The sequence below is a fragment of the Limanda limanda genome, chromosome 7 (assembly GCF_963576545.1).
Source record: "Limanda limanda chromosome 7, fLimLim1.1, whole genome shotgun sequence".
NCBI classification, from domain to species: Eukaryota; Metazoa; Chordata; class Actinopteri; order Pleuronectiformes; family Pleuronectidae; genus Limanda; species Limanda limanda.
The window spans coordinates 16,248,944-16,266,754 of record NC_083642.1 but is presented as its reverse complement, the minus strand read 5'-3'; the positions used below and the strand labels follow the sequence as shown (position 1 = coordinate 16,266,754).

Here is a 17,811-nt window from a genome sequence, read left to right as displayed (position 1 = left end):
GACGGGCGGCGAGGAGGAGAGGGGAAGGAGGGAGGCAGCCCTCCTGTCTATCCCTCAGATTTAATTAACGGCCCACTCCGGCACAGAGACGACCCGGCAAGCCTGCTTCCCTTTCCTCCTGACCCACACACACACACACACACACACACAGACACACACAGACACACACACACACACACACACACACACACACACACACACACACACACACACACACACACACACACACACACACACACACACACACACACACACAGACACACACACACACGGAGCCATCCACCGCCATGGCTGCTGTCTGCCCTCCCCTGATACCACCACCGCACTCATTCATCTCTCTTTCCTGTCTCTCTTCCCAAATGTTTCTTCCATCACTGCATCTCTCATCTCTCTCTCTCTCTCTCTCTCTCTGTTGCTGACTTTTTGTCTCGTTCCTTTCTCTGTCCTTTAATTTCCCTCCCGTCTCAGTCCCCGTCTCTCGGACTCTCTCCCTCCACTGGTGGAGGTTAAACACTTTTGGAGGAGACGTCGAACAGGAGTGCTGAGTGGCGGAGCCGAGTAAACACAGTGTCGTCGACGGCGGGCCGTGTTTACATCTCATCCATCTCCAAGTCAAATAATCCACTGCTCTCAAACTTCATAGACGCTACACCCACCCGTGTGTTTGGGCACAAATTTGAACCTGTGTTGATTTTGCGTGGGCTTGCATCTGCATAACTATGTGCTATTTGGTGTGTAATGGTGTGTTTGTCAATGTGTGTGCGTCTCATTTCACTGGCAGACAGAATTAGAGCCAGTGGCTGATCGGATTGGACTTGTTTACAGACACGGAGCGAGCTGCTTAGGCAGTCTGTTAAATCTCCCTGTAATGCTCAAACGGACAGATTTTGGGGTCCTGGACCCCCTCTGGTGCGGACCCCACTGCGCTCAGCCCCTCTTCTGTCACCACCCCACCACCCACCTCTTGCCTCTCTCCATTAAGACAGCTACTTAGGGCTTCGATTTCTCCATTAAATTCTGCGGCTGATTAGACCCGTATTTGGTTGGAAATCCAGCCCAAACCAGGACTAAGACCCTGGCTGGGGCGGCTGCTGAGCAGTCTAATACCCTGCACCTTCCACCCACCCTGCCTGATATCACACGCACCGTATGGACAATTAATCTGGCAGACAGAGGCGATGAACACACACAGAGAGAGGGTATGGAGGTGTTGGGTCTTGGCTGATTATGCCTCTTGCTGTGCCTCTGGCTAATGGGATAAGGGACAGGGTCATAACCCGGCCAGTAGTGGAGCAAAGGTGTGAGCTTCACTGATAAAAAATAAGGAACTAATTGAATAATTAGGAGCAAATGTATTTGTTGAGAAGTGAGGTTGATGGTGAATGTTTTCAAACTACAGCTGATTTATTTAAGTTATACATTTTTCCTGTAGGAAAAAGTCAGCAAATCCATCCCGTCGATTATCTATACTGCATAACCCTTGTGGGCCACATGGGGAGCTGGAGCCAAACCCAACAACACTCAGAGACAGACAACATTTCACTCACTCTTCAACAGTCAAACTAGAGTCACCAATTAACCCAATCCACATGTCTTTGGACTTAGGGCAACATGTAAACTCCACACAGAAATACCCCGGCCAAATTGTGATTTGAATCTAGAACCTTCTTTCTGTGAGGCGGTGCTAACCACTGCCCCACCGTACAATCATTTCAGTCATCAAATTCCTTTTTGATGCACAACTATATGATAAAGTGAAAAGTTAGTTTGGTTTGCATGTTGCCATTTAACACTGCTGTCATCAGTCATTCCCAGTAAGGCGACCACAGCAAACCACACAAACATACATTATGAGATGCAATAAATAGGTAAAACTAACATTCTGTGGCAGAAACCTCCGGTACAGTCGGTTGATCGCTGAATATTGATATCCACAGACACCGTTTTACCACCATATGTCTTCAGCGGCTGCACAACTTCCTCACCCAAGCTACTTGAAAAATAGCTGTGATTAAATGCTGTCTATGCTCTGTCTGTAAGCTGCGAGAAAAGGTCTTAGCTTAGCATACACTCACCATGGTTCCTCTGCTCACATGGAAATGGATTAATGGCAAACAAAGCTATTTATTCAGAGGTAATTTAAAACAGGGGGTTTAACAAAAATCCTGGAGTGCAGCAGAGAATGTGGGAAGAACATTAAGTAATCAACTTGAGAGCGACCTTCAGGAATGAGTAATAAGCTTACGTTAAATTCCTCCAATCACACAAATTAAAGTAAATTAAATGGGGGAAATGGAGCGTTTACATGTGTTACAGGGAGATGAGAAGGCAGATGGATCATCATCCTTGATGCAAAGGAGGAGAGAGAGAATGGAAGAGGGGAAGGGAAGGAAAGACGACATCTGACACTTAGCCTGTGTTATACACACATGCACACTGACGGTATCACTGGGGGTCCTACCTGAGTTTCCAGGACTGGTGTTGTGGTCAGAGGCTGACTGGTCCTCGGGCATGCCGTGCTGTCTGGTGTGGTGCAGGTTGGAAATGATTGTAGAGAGGTCACTGTCACGACTGTAAAGCACGCACACACACACACACACACACACACACACACACACACACACACACACACACACACACACACACACACACACACACACACACACACACACACACACACACACACACACACACACACACACACACACACACACACACACACACAGAGAAAAGAGAGGGGGAAGAGAGGATAAACACATTTAAAAGCGTCCCCAAACAAACTTAATTCCACGACGCAATCTAAAGCAGCAGAGCGTAAACTCATACAATTTCACACACTACTTACTGCAGAAATCCTTCATCCAGACAGACCTGTCCTCTCTGAAACACATGCCTCAACACACTCTCTGCAGCTACAAGTGGCCGTCCTGTAAACCGGCTCTCAGCTCGGAGGTGTGTAATACACACTGACAGACTACCGCATCCAGCACTTTTGGGTCTCATCCCTACTCATCTTCTACACTAAGATGTATTAACGAACATATTCACAACTCATAAGTAGTTTAGCAGCTTAAAACATGATTATGGCTCTTTTTCAAAACTGCGGCCGCCAAATGCTGTTTCACAGAAATAAGGAGAACGGATCATTTGAAAAGAAAAATGAATCAATATTTAAGATTTAAAAATGTCTAGTAAATCCTTGAGCAAGTTTTCATTACAGGGAATATTATAAAACAACATAATGATTATATGTTACATAACACTGTTGATAAAAAAAAATATTATTTTATATTATATTTTTCTACACTTAAACACAAGGTCCTTCACAATAAAATCGTTCACTGCTCTCGTGCCTCCTCTCCTGCCCTTCAGCTCCCGGAGGAGGAGCAGGAGGAGGGTTAAGAGATTATATTCCCAGATCTGGTTGGAGCCACTCTGCCCTTCCGAATGCTCCCCAGCCCGCCTCTCCAACCCCCCCACACCGGTGGACCCACGCAACTGTGTCATGGAGGCATTTCATTTTCAATCTGATTACCATCCTGATCGCATTAAATAGCATAATGATGGGAAATAGGCGCTTAGCATTTGAGGGGAGTGTAGCAGCCGCGCAGTGCGAGTGTAGTCACGGTGTAATGGCAAACAGCTTGTGTGGCAGGAGAGGTACAGGGTTGAATATTTCTTAGGTGACAGTTTGCATTTCATTTACTGTTCTTGGAATCTGTCACAACCCTAAAAATATGCAGCGTTTCGACACATTATTTGGATGGTATCAGACTCCTCGAGTGTCAGCAGAAATCTCCTTCGCAGGCCTAAAGCGGCAAGTTTATTGAAAGCAGAGTCATCCACGAAGGGGGTCTGGTATGACATGGCAAAGCTCAGTTTATGGGACAAAAGCGGTGAACGGTTCTTAGCTGCCACCGCTATGACGAGGCCACACTGTTTGCGGCCGCTGGATTTGGGTTTTTACAGTCCCATGATTACAGGCTCCCGCTGTAATGTCAGGCTGCCGGTCGCCAAGCTGTTTTCCACACGCTAACAGGAAAGATGAAGGGGAGCGTATAGAGGACCTAATGCTGGCCGTGCCGGCTTCACCAGTCACCTTTTCAGTCACGGCGAACCGGTGACTCAGAAAACTGTCTCAGACCAAACACTCCCCGCTAGTTGCTACGCACGGAGATGCTTGATTGGACTGTGACTGCAAACTCTTAAGACTAATGATAGACTTCTTTTTTAGAGTGTAAATTGCTAAAATTAGTAGCTATCCGAGTCTGAGCCCAATGGTTTTCTTCAAAAGAGAAAATGAGATGCAGGGAAGGTTTTTTTTTTTCATTGTGCTTCGAGTTGTATAATAATGTCTCTGTGCAGATCTGCGTCACCCAGTGACTCCAAAAAAAAAACAGACATCGCACACAGTTCTATGCTCCACTGTGAGAAACTGCAGCTGAATCCATCAATCAGCTGGCTGCGTTGTAACACTACCCTCTGTCCATCATTTAAAGTGATCGTGATAATGCAATCCTGAACTTCTCCCAGAGGTGATGGGGTTATTATCCCGTGGCAAAGTGGCCACTCTAAGCCCTGAATGGCAAGGACATTGTTAGTGGGGTAATTAGCGCACTTCTCCTGAGCTGTCCCACCTCGGCCCGGGCTAATGAGGGCCTAGTCCTGTCCCCACCCACCTCTGCCCTCCCTCTACCCCCCCTCCCTCCTCTCCTCTTTCTATGGGTGGAGGCAAGGTCATACTCGAGCTCTGGAAGATGGAGAGGGGGGGTTGGGGATGGTGGTTAAAACCCAGTCACCTGAGTCAGCGCTCCCTAAGGAGCTCCTGAGGCCAGCCTTAGCAGGGGAGGACGGGCGCCTTAGAGAGTACGGCGGGGGTTATATTGTCGCTGTTGGGCCTGATAGCTAAGAAGGACATGAGCTGGCTTCTTATCTCCCAGGTGCACGCCGGAGACAATCATCTCATCCTCAGCTGATCCCTAAACTGGTCAATACTGCCCCTTCATCCCCCGCCACAGGACGGACGCACCGACCCAGACACTGGGACGACTAAGAAGAAAATTCTGTCATGGATTCTGCAACATAACTGAACATATATTTATATATCTGTATAAGTAATTTGATTTCTACCGGAGCTGTCTATCATCTGATATATTTTTTAATTGGTGCCAAAACCATTTCCCCGAGTTTTTTTAATTTCCAAAGCTCAATGAAGCTATTGTAAACAAAGACGTTTGTATAAATGAGGGTTGGCGAACCTCCGGCCTCCAGGACAGTGAGACAATTCATAAATACTAGAGCAACACATTTCCCAGATGAATGGACAAACAACAGACAAGGCCAGTGACACATCTCTTAACACTGGGTAGAAAAGAATGCTTGGATAAAGATAACGCTCTTCGATGGAGCTCGGTGCCCAACAAGCAGCTTTCATAAGACCACATTTTGACAGAGACAATGTTATGCTGGGAAGTTTTGTGTCAAGTGAGCCCATAGCTAACAGTCTGAGACATCATTCAGACGGAGAATCTGTGAAGGAGCCTTGTAGCCATTGCAAAGTTGGTTAAACCAGACAAAGTGAAAACTCTCCAAAGAGACAGTTTCTCTCAAAGAACCATCGCAGAGTGGATTACTGATAAAACTGACGGACGCCGCAAGAAAAGTCCAGTTTTCCATTCAAAAGCAGCTGTGAGCATTGTCATCATCATCCTTATATGTGTATTCAATACTTTAGAATGGCCCACGAAGGAGGTCATTAAAACTGAAATGGCCCTTACAGGAAAAAGGTTCCCCACCCTTGGCCTAGAGTGAATATATTGTGTAGCATAAGGTTTCCCTGATTTAGGTCAGAAAATATCTGATCCAAGAAAAAGAAAACGAGCCCAGGAATCCAACCAAGCATTCAACGCCAAGTTTTAAAACTTTTTAACACTTGATACTCACATTTCAGGAAACGTCTAACCAAAATTTCTACTGCTGTTTTCTTTCAGTGCTTTCTCTCGACACGTTTTAAAAATACTTGTCAAATTTCCCTCGACTCTATATTCATATTTGTATTGTGAATGTTGAAAAATCACGTATAAAAGAATAAATAAAATCACCAGAAACATCACCAGTAACCCTGGAAAAACCTCATCCCATTAATATGTCAGATCATTCAAGTTTATAGGTTCTTTAGTTTGTTAAGGAAAGGTTTTGCTCCCGTCTACTGTCGCAGTGCACACATGAAAAGACTCCTCTCCTGGCACCGGGAGTCAACTCGGTACAAACGACCTGCAGTGGCCTGCTGGGGCATTGGCACGTGGAGCTGAGGTGGCCGGGCTGGAGGTCACAGTGTGAGCTGGCAGAAGCTGGCAGCCCAGGCGCCCTGACGCCATGTCTCACACCACCACTGGGAAAGTGCTGACAGACGCACAGCAGGGATGTGAAGGTGGAGGTGTGGAGGGGAGAACGAGAGAAAGAGAGAGACAGAGATGGAGGAGAGGAAGCTGTGTAACATCTGGTGCTCGCAGGTTTACCATGTACACTCCTCTGGTCTCAAGACTACAGCCCTGAACACAACCCGCTCCAACCTGCACATGTGACCCACAGCAACATTCAAATACTACCAGGCAATATACAATATTCAAAAACCCACAGCATTAGAAGAATAGTAATATATCGGCTTGGGCAAAGTGCTGAGTAAAAGAAGTTTCTATGATTCCTCGCCTCAAATATTAATAACGCCTTTTTATTTCGGTGATACACATTACTTGAGGACACATGACGTTTAATGTCGGTATATAGATCTGTTCCTTATACATTTTATGATTTGTCTGATTCCCGCAAGCAACGGAAACACAATTGCCATGCCGCTCACAGCTGGATCGAAAGGCAACCCGCAACTGGGAGCCCTGAGAGCAGAGGGGGTGATGAATAAATACCGAAATGGATACATAAATAAGTAAGAGTAGCCCAGCTTCACTTCTCCGCTGGCCCTCAGTTGTAGAGATTGACACGAGGTCGATAAGGCAGCCGAGGAGGGAGAGAAAAGTATAACGGAGAAGGAATGTACTGTAAATCGGCCATGTTGAATTTAGTTTCTTTCCTGTGCTAAACCTGTTCATTTGTCCACTCGTCACACTGAACGAGATCTTATTTTTCTCATCCTCGACATTTGGATTAAAAAATTAATGATCAGTTATGTGGTATGATCCATTTGTGCTTCAAAGAGCAAACTCTTATTATATTTAGCCGATTTCATGTATTGTATGCGAGGTGCCGATGAACATTGTGTCCTTCACATGTGGCATGAGGAACCTTCAAGCAGATGCCAAAACTGGGACTAAGCTGCTGCAGCCCATCTTTTTAGTTAATCCTGTGTTTTGACAGGAAGTTAATAGACAAAACGCTGCTCTATGTGGGAAACAATGAACGCCCTGCTGCCGCAGCCAACGCCCAATCAACAACCAAATTGCTGTGAATCTTGTTGCCATGGTGAACGCGTGTAAACAAGGCCAAAAACTCTTGAAGCAGAAAGCTCCTCTACAAAGCTATAAAACCTCAGAGCTCACTAATTAGTGCTTTAGGGGGAGAGCCATTTCCAGTAATTTCACACTGTCCGTGACCCTTTACTGGCATAAGGCAATGACACAGTGGTTCAATAAAGCCAGAGGACGAAATGTCAACTGCAATGGACGTACAGAAGCCACGTCAGTGCCCGTGTCGTTCTCTCACTGCGGTTATTGCACAAGATTGAGTCCAGAATCCCCATAAACAAAAAATAGCCAGTGCTGCTACGTGTTTCCTCTTTCACCGAGAGGAAACAAAGCGATAGTTACTAATCATTATAATTTAATTAGAGTCTTCTGAGTGTTGATGAATGTGACCATCTTCCTTTCAAAGCTCAAAAGCTGCTTCAGTGTTTCGGGGAAGTTAAAAAAAACACAAAGTTAAACTGACAACAGCTAAAGACTATGATGAGGTTATAATTATACCCACAGTTACCTTAACCATGACCTCGTCGCTGAAGACAAATGTCTCAGGGAAAAAACATTAACATGTTATGTTAAATTCAATATGTTGCATGTTTCAAAAAGCTTTTCTCCTTGAGTGGATGGACACAAGACAAGATGGCCTTAATAAAGACACAGTGATTAGCCTCTGACGAGTGAGCAGCTTGAAATTGTTATGCTTTTGTCTATAGACACTTTTCCACTGGTCAAAAAACCGACTAACATAGGGTAAACTCCTAAACTGGCAATGGTAAAGGAGTCAATGTGCCTATTTTTAGTGGATTTACCTGTGTACACTTGCAAATGGCCACAAGTTTCGGTTTAAAAAGGTAAATGGTAAAGGTCTGCAGCCCCTCTCTTATACGTCATCTAACAACAATAATATTTTCCCTATTTTGTAGATGGGGAAGTTCTAGATAGATCTACTGTGTGAGTGATGAGTAACAAAAGCCTCATGTGTTTTTTGGTGCAGGTTAATAATGGGTATGGTGGATTTTTTTTTTCTCTACACAGTTGCTCAGGGCTGAAAGGCAGACGTCGGCGGGCGTAACCTATAAAATCCTCAGTGGTTGTCGGGTAATTACCCAAACTCTCCGTCAGCACTTTTTGATCAAAGCCTTGTTATCTACGGCCAACTGAAACCAACACTGAGGTGGGCTTTGTTTTGCCCTTGAGTGAGACACTAAAATCCCCAGTTACCAAGATCAAATATTTAGTGCCCAAGATGAAATCCATACATCAGTGTTAATGAATCCAAGTCACAAAACAATCTGACATACTGGCACCGTGATAAAAGAACTCCATTTTATTCCCACATTTCAGTTCCTGTGTGTTTCATGGGAGCCAAACTAGACTTTAGTTTTGATCCCTCAGGGAGGTATTGATACCTTGTTGTGATCATTATTACCGGATCTGTGGCTCGGCTGCACTTCAGTCTTGAGTCCAGATGCTCTGAGCTTCTTCAGGACAAATGCAGCTTTATTGCTGGCTGAGGCTCAAGAGGTAGAGAGGGTTGTCCACTAACTGAGGTCGGTGGTTCAATCCCCAGCACGTCCAGTCTGCATTCCAAAGTGCACTGAGATCGAGACTGCCCTGACGGAATGAGTGAATGCAACTTAAACTGTAAAAGCTCTTTGAGTGGTCGATAAGTCTGAAAAAGCGTTAAATAAATAATTTTCGCTTACCAACAGTGACGACTATTAACATTAATCTAATTTTAAAAGTTTGATATTACGTTCTAATGAGAAGAAAGAGCTATGTAAATAACACCAGTTGACAATGACCAGCAAAATCCCTACGTAAACCACAGCTGGTTCCCAGAACTGAAAATCGACCCTTCAATGTTAGAGACACACACGTATATTCTCTATGCACTGAAGAACTGTAGCAGAGCAGCAAACTACATCGGAACTTAATCTGCTGCATGAAGATTTATGTTAGTACAAAAAAATCTGGATAAATGATTGAAACATGCTGCCAACATGAGCCCGTCCAGATTAAGGTGCAGTTAACAGTGGGCAGGTTGCAGCAACCAAGTGGGTGTGACCGGGGGCTGCCGCCAGCCCTGATGATGTGTGGATGAGGCAGCACAGACACTCACTCACACACACATGTATACAGAGGCCCTGTATTTTTCACATCCATTGGCCAAATCCAATTTGTTAAGACCCTTCTACGACTCACTTACGAAGCTGCGGTCAATGGAAATAAGATTTCCGTGATTGGACATCCCATTATCCCGTTGGTCCAGACCTGCACTAACGGATAAAACAAGGCTGAGACGGATGCCCGCGACAGACCGCAGCAGCGGCTCCAGCGAGTCGCCGCCTTTCAAAGGGTAAAAGCTTGACATATTAGTCATAAGTGTTCTTTAAATTCATTATCATCTTAACACGCCAGCGGCACAAGTGTCAGGGGGAGGGGAAGGCTTCTCAAATGATGTTAGTGGATCCATTTTAAGCTTCACAAGTTGCTGTGCTGTCCGCCGTGTCACACGCAAGTCTCCAGAGATGAAAAACGTCTCCTCTGTAATGAGGTTGCACAAGCTGCTTATACTGCAGCTGGGGAGATGCGGAGGTTAATCAATGAACAACATCTGCATCATATCTCTTCGTAGCCTGTCGGATTTCTGATTCAGACAGATATGTTTACGTTCTCGGAGAGAAATCTCAGATCGTCACAGACGCAAATTTCCCAAATGTCCTAATTTCTGTCTTTCCATTTGGTTTGAAAAAGGCAAATTAATATATTTCTTGAGATCCTGTTAATACTTGGTTCTACTTCTTGATAAAGCAGAGTGTTTACAGTCAATGAGCTGCAGAGATTTATCTTAATGACGGGACCTCACTGTTTGCATGTATAATTATGAACAAGCTGGTTCACTTGAATCCTCACAAACTTTTTGTGCATGCAGTCCACATTTTCATTTGAAGCCGAAATAATTCCTCCGTCCATGAATTTTAATTATGACAATTAGTTAAACAAACAATATGTAAATTACGGCCGTGATGGGTTTTTAAATCAAAACAACAACAGAAGACTTAGTTTGATGATGTCATGAAGCCGTGTGGGATCATGGGAGTTGTTGTCTTCACCCAACTGCCAATTAAAATCTAATTGACACGACTCACGCGCAAATCATGTTAATGGATGAGGCAACAAATAACAGCTTCACTGACGTTGTGCAGCAAACAGCAATGAATAATCGAGAGTGACAACTACAAACAGGAAGGAAAAGACATCCCACTAACGGTCTAGCAGTGTGGTTTTCATTTGTCATACGTTAACAAAGCCGCGGGTAAAGCTGATATGACGCAATTAAAAAGCACCTAAAATGATACGTCCTGTTTTCTCGACATTTTTGCTATAGACATTTTAATGAAGTGTTACTATATATATTTATAGCAGCCAATTATTAAATCGCACTAAAATAATCATGAATTGAAAACTTTCTGAAAACATATAAATTGTTCCAAATAAATTGAGACCAATTGCCGTTTTATTATTCTAGTTTTTAAAGATGCCAATGCCAATATTGAAACAAAATATTCCTGTCAGGTAAAATATTTTCCCATAAATGAATGAAAATAACAAGCGTGAAGGATGAGGAATCAGAGACTGTTCAGAGATGCATATTGAACTGTGAGTTTAAACTGTTGAAGTGGTTTTGAGGAGAATTTGCGACTTCTTATCATTAATTTAAGTCTCTGGCTCTCAGTCTGTTTGTGTTTTTCACTTCCTTCCCACCCTCAGCTCTAATACCTTCTTTAATTGTTAATCGAGCAGCTAGAACAGATGCACATCAACATGGACATAGATTCTAAAGCAATAACAGCTTATATTTTATTTTCATACTAAAGTCTCTGATCAAACAGCGCTCAGAAAGCTCAGGACGAAGCAGACACTTGTGACTCAGGTGACTTGTCTTTCAAAAAATCATGTCGAGACACATAGACTGAGACTTGGCAGCGGCAACAAAACGCAGACCAACAAACCAATTAACACTTTGAAAGCTCAGCACACATCCTTCCATCAGATATCCCAAAGCAAGAGCCCTAAGTTTATTTTTGAAACACGGTTCTTTGTCTGCTCATCTCAAAATGAGCCTTTAACACCTCAAATTATCCTAAAATCACAGTTAATGAAAATACCAACACACGCGCCTGAGGTGCCATTAAAAAAATCAGCGTGTATCCGTCTGCTTTTAGACAGGAACTGAAGAGAAGTAAACAAAACAGTGGACTTGTGACTGTTAATTATTTTTTAACAGAAGCAACAGCTCAGAGGCTACAGCAGGAGATTTTTCCTCTTGGGGAAGATTTTCACTTCACAATGTAAGCATCTTCACATTAAAAGCCCTTGTAATTATGACAATATTCATTAACGTTAACTTAACATACAAGGAAAGGAAAAGTAAGAAGTATAAGAATGATTTGTCATCCAGTGCAAACCAGGGCCACAGACGTCATTGAGCAGGAGCCTCACCTCTTTCTCATAATACTGTAATGCAGCTCGTCCTCTTGCTTGATGTGGGCATGATCCCCGCTGGCCCGCTCGCTGCCTTCGCTGTCGTCACTGCTGAAGATGGAGGCCAGCTCCTTCTTGGGCACCCGGTTGGGGGGGAGGGGGATGGTACGTTTCTCAGCCAAGCGCCCACGGTTCTGCACAACATGGCACAAAGGAGAGAAAAAGATGTCTTAGCAACAAGATTCATTATTCCTGGACCTTAAAGTACAAAAACATCAACACAACAGTAGTGTCTCCAGGCACCTCGGGCTGTTTTGCGCGTGTCTTTTTTAAGTTGTGACTCGGTTTGACTCAAGACTTCAACACAAAGGTATCTTAGTTTTATTGAGCTGTATTGATTGACTATTTTTGTGTTGCTTTTTTTTAAGGTTTTCTCAAAGAACAAACGGAATCAATATTTCCAAATCAGGAGTACTGACAGGTGACAGGTTAGGAGATACTCCTGCAGTTAGATGGGGGCATGTTGAAAGATGGCAATGTAACTCAATTACTTTTAAATGATAGAAATTTTAATTTTGATCAAAAAACATATTTCAACACTCTGAGTGAGCAAGCAGAGACGTCTAACAACTGGCTACAAGGTGTGAGAAAAATAATCATATATATATATATACATACATATATAATAATATTTTATGAAATGGACAGTGCAAAATAATACCCGATTTTAAATTGAATTATAAATATTTAAAGGTAGAGATGATCTGATACAAGCATTGGAAATGTCACTGATTCTGCAGAAAATGCGAAACGCGAGTACTCAAATCTATGTACTGATCTGATACCACATTTTTAAAGTCTATATGTTTCCTCCAGATAAAACAGGAAGTTTCTTTTCCTGGAGATCACTTGTTCTTCACTGCTCCAAAACAGCAGTTTTGAGAAACTGCCACTGTGCTGGCTAAATATCAAAATATTTGAATAAGTCCAGCAGGGTTTAACCTGAGTCAGATCATACAGCAATAGGAATCATCACTTCCATTCAGAGTTAGCAGCATGCAGCTGTTAAAATACATCATATGAGGTGGTGTTTTTTTTAAATGCCATGGTATTGGATCTGTACTCTGTACTGGCCAATACATGTTGTGCTTATTTGCTTGAAAAGTGCTATCGACATATAATTATTAGTAAAATCCAACTTGGAATCGGTATCAGGAAGGGAAAACGGTATTGGAACATTTCAGTCACTGAAGAGGTACAGATCCTCAGACAAGACTGTGGAAGTACATCAGACACAGAAGGTTGGGAACCACAAATAAAATGTTGAAAAATATTCTCATCTACAGTTAGAATAATATACTAGATTAAAAAAGGTTATGAGCCAGAATAATAACACGACTGTAGCTGTACCCTCATGAGGATAACTGAAGCAAAACAACCTAATCTCTAAAACTTGTTACTGTTGAATGTCCTCACTTTATTCACTGAATAAATTACATAAAAAAATCCTCCAATACTTAAGTACCTCTGCAGTAATGAAGCAACTTCCCTCCCCACAAGCTGTTTGAAAAAGAGTTGCACCAAACTTTTTAACCTAAAACCAACTAAAAGGGCTGGAGGTTTTTTTTCTTTTTCCAAAGCTGACAGGAATGAGGAGTGAGAAGAAGGGATACATAGGAGAGTGTTGCCCTCGGGGTCATTAGGAAGTGAAGCTGGGTGACCTTTAATGTGACCTGGAGAGGTCACTGCAGATTAACATGGACCTCTCACAGAGACGGGACAGGGACGGGAGAGAGGGAGGGAGGGAGGGCGAGTGGAGGAGAAGGGAATTATTGAAGAGCAAAGGAACGACAGGCAGAGGAGAAAAGTTAGCCGGCTGGATGTAAGGAGGGCAGATGTGGATTCATGCCGGAGAGAGAAGGTGAGAGCAAAGACAGAAAAGAAAGAGAATGTGATGACTCAAGGTTCCACAGATGTGAGGCCTGTCCGGTGAGGAAGAGAGGACTTGGATTTGAAACAATATTCCCCCTCCTCCTCTTCCTCTCTCTCTCTCTCTCTCTCCCTCCAGTCTGTGCCTACATCACTGCTCTCACTCCCGGACGCCTTCGAGCCCTCCAGCTATCCCTTCCACCACACGCAACCCTGCTCTCCACCACTCCTCCCCGCTCCCTCCTTCCCTCGCTCCCTCCATCCCAGGAGGTGCAGCAGCATGAGTGGCAGACGGGGCAGGAGGAGGGATTTGGGGGGCTCCTCGCCAAGAGGCAAACAGGTGCAGCCCCTCTGGAGTCTCTCAAATGGCAGACATTAAAAAGAGTTGGAGTTGGGGGGGGGTGGGGGGGACAGAGAAAGATGAAAACATCCCCCAGGATGAGCAGGCCGCATAGTTCTGCAGATTTCTACCCCTTTTTCTCTTCTTTTTTTCTCTCCGAGCCGTGCCAGAGAAGAGGTTTTTCCCTCCTTTCTTCTTTCCTGTCAGAGGTTTCTACGAGCTCTGCTCCGGCGTTTGAGGACCGAGGATCACTCACTGCTGCTCCTGCTACTTCCACACCAGGCCTCGCCGTACAGGAAGGAAGTGCTCGAGCTCCAACAGGGTGTAACGGGGGGGCTGGGGGTGGGGGTGGGGGGGGGAACAACACCACAGAACAACAGAGCGTCGCTCTCCTACGGATGCAGCCACGGTCGCGTCTGTCAGACACACATCTGTTAGAGACAAATCCTCCGCCTCAAGTTTCTTTTCGTGCTCTCGCCGCGTTGTCAGGGAAAAACACACACAAGCTCACATGCGCTACGGCATCACACACATCGCGTGCACACTCACTCACTCACACACACACACACACACACACACACACACACACACACACACACACACACACACACACCTGTTCCTGCTCCTTAGAATTTCCCTCTGAAGCAGGGGATTTTACTTGGAGCATGCCAGCAATATAATGTATACAAGAATAGTTTGTCTAAGAGCAGTCGTGAGTGTAGCTGTGTGTGTGTGTTTGTGTGCGTGTGTGTGTGTAGCTGTGTGTGTGTGTGTGTGTGTGTGTGTGTGTGTGTGTGTGTGTGTGTGTGTGTAGCTGTGTGTGTGTGTGTGTTTGTGTAGCTGTGTGTTTGCGTGTGTGTGTGTTTGTGTAGCTGTGTGTTTGTGTGTGAGCGTGTAGACAACCACCCACATGGCCGTGACATACCCAGGCTGACAGCCCCCCTCCCCTCCCCTCCCACTCCCCGTCCCCCCCCTCCTCCCGGAAAGCCCCGATCCTTTCTTTAGTGGCACTGACGCAGAACCGGGGGTGAGCTCCCACTGCTTCCGGCAACACTTCCGCAGCACGGGGGGGGGAGGGCTCTCTGAAACAAAACACGAAGCGTAACACCCCCCCGGCGGCCCACGTAGGGGCGCTGAGAGGAAGGGCGCCGGAACGCTCCGGCTCGTACGTGCACGCACAAACACACACACACGCGCCTCTGAGGCAACCTTACTGTGTGTGGTCAACCTCCTTTCAGCCATGGAAAAAAGTCTCTCATAAAAGTCCCACTAAAAGCACCTCTATGAATATTGCCTCCCACGTTTTCTGTCTGACAGTCAGGCGGCCAAGAAATATATCTGGGCTTCGCAATAACAAACACACACACAAGACAAAAAACACACATGCGCACATGCCTGGGGACACACTGACCAACTTATTACCCAATCTGGACACACAATTATGGTCTTATCAGTGCATGACAAACACATCCAGTCAAATACTTTCTTCACCCACATTCATGTAAAACATGAGATCAACAGCATTTTGAATTTGAAAATGCTGAAAGATTGATACTCACAGTTTGACACTAACAGTCAGTGGTTTCTATAGTTACGTAGCATAATATAGGTCAAACGGAATGAGATGTAAATACCCCTCGCTGTCAATATTCCAATCATACAAGTGTGACTTAAACTAGTTTATACCGTGTTTGCTATAGAGCAGCGGAATATGGCCACAAATTAAGGTAATGCTAAAGCTAAAGCTAAATCTGACTGGCTACTGGTTTGTATGGCAGCACTAAGAAAGACATGAGGCCCGCTCAGTAGATCAGACATGTTTGTGTGTCATTTAGAAGCATTAAACAAACACTACTGGGTGGATTGCCACAGGAGTTGGTGGGAGGATGTGGTGTGGGTCAGGGAAGAACCCATTACATTTTGGTGTGCATCTGGATCAGGAGACGGATGCAGAATTGTTTTACCTCCCTCTTTCTTTACCAAAGCGAGTTATGCTGTTTTTCAACATTTTCACCGTTTTCATGGATCTTGACGAAAAAAGAGTAGGTCACTTTAAGGGACTGATATCAATGCGTGTGCATTCAGATTGAATTGCTAGGGAGACAGTTGGGCCTTGGTGGAGGTTTGTGCAAAAAACTACTACTGTTATCCCATTCCCTTACTTTTTCTCAAGCTGTAGTTGTTGGGGTGACCGTATATTTTGTTGCAATCAAGTATAATGACAATGATGTTGAGGTGAAGGAGATTTGACACAAATGTGCAAAGTTTAGCTTTTGTGAATATCCACACAATGTTCCACCTAATTGTCTCTCTAAAGGCCAATTTATGCCTCTCCGTTTTTTCTATTACGGACAGATAAGACCGCCCTATCCGTCGTGAAACGTCCTCTCCGAGGGCGTCGGACAGCTTTTCGTACACGTTTGATTTTTCTAACTATCCGTCTTCATGTTGGAGACCCGACGGACCGCTCTTGGCTGTGATTGGTCCGCGAACGACATCGTTTCCGAATGACGTCATTTCCGTATTTCCGGACCTCAAACTTCCTGTTTACTTCCTGTTTACTTCCATGTAGCATCAAACCCAAACACAACTATGATTCTACGATTAATGTGACGTGTGTGTTAAGCCAGCGGAGTTGTCCGGCTGACGGTGGCTCGTTCGAGCACTGACGACATGTGTGCACGGTCACAGACGGTTATAACGAGCTTTCAAAACGGCGCAGGCTAGGCTAGCGGGCTAGGCTAGCCACCATGCTAACTGCGGTGGTAACAGTGCAAGAACCCGCCGTCACGACTTTAATTCCACTTCTATCATGACACTGTTTCTATAATACCGTCAGGTTAGAAGCAAACACTGGATAGTAGTAGTTAGTGTCGGGAGTCCCTGCTGACTGTGTGTGGAAGCTGGGGGGAGCTAGCTCCGGGTAGCTTCTAGCTACATGTAGCCTCAAGCAGATTCAAGCTGTGGAATCAGCAACACAGTTCGGAAACAGGACCGGGGAACCGCTGCGCTAAGAAACGATTACATCAGCATCTTGACCCGCTGGGTGTCACTTTATTTAGTTCTGTTAGTTGCCATGGTTCAGTGTGTGGGACGCAAGCTAACATGTCAACAGAGACACGTGGACTTCTTCTTCCCAAATGGGGTAGGCTTCTCTGAGCTCGTCTTCCGTTGCGCCACCTATGGGTTTGGCGGTGAATTTTTTCCGGACGTAGACTGACGGAGAAGTAAAAATCAAAAAGAGTCTTTGCCCCCTGCTGAGACCTCTCCGAGAAACGGACTCGTAGTAGTATATAAGAGCCTTAAGATGTCAGTGAAATTCCGTGCAAGGGAAATATTGAGATTTACCAGAGTGCAGGATAAGTGTTCTTATGGGCTCGCCAACTTTATAGAAAACAATCTTTAAAAATGGCAACAAGTCAAAAGTAAACTATTGCGGTCAATTCATGAGCCAAGATATACTCAGAATACATTATCATTTAATAGGTGGATATGGGTAATAAAGCTTCGACATTTGAGGAAAAAAACATTAGCGATAACATGTGGTAACTAACGCGCTTACATTCACGGCCACATACGTTC

The 17,811-nt window shown here is 44.6% G+C and overlaps 1 protein-coding gene across 2 annotated transcripts in view; it reads right to left on the bottom strand.

Moving 5' to 3' along the window:
* The window catches only part of samd11 (sterile alpha motif domain containing 11), a 67,717-nt gene that overhangs the window by 40,398 nt on the left and 9,508 nt on the right, over positions 1-17,811 (bottom strand). For both annotated transcript variants that reach the window (XM_061075273.1, XM_061075274.1), the window contains exons 3-4: positions 11,979-12,154; positions 2,462-2,571 (exon numbers count right to left, since the gene is read on the bottom strand). In XM_061075273.1, the coding sequence (XP_060931256.1) occupies positions 2,462-2,571; positions 11,979-12,154 (286 nt within the window). The remainder of the gene's footprint in view (positions 1-2,461; positions 2,572-11,978; positions 12,155-17,811) is intronic.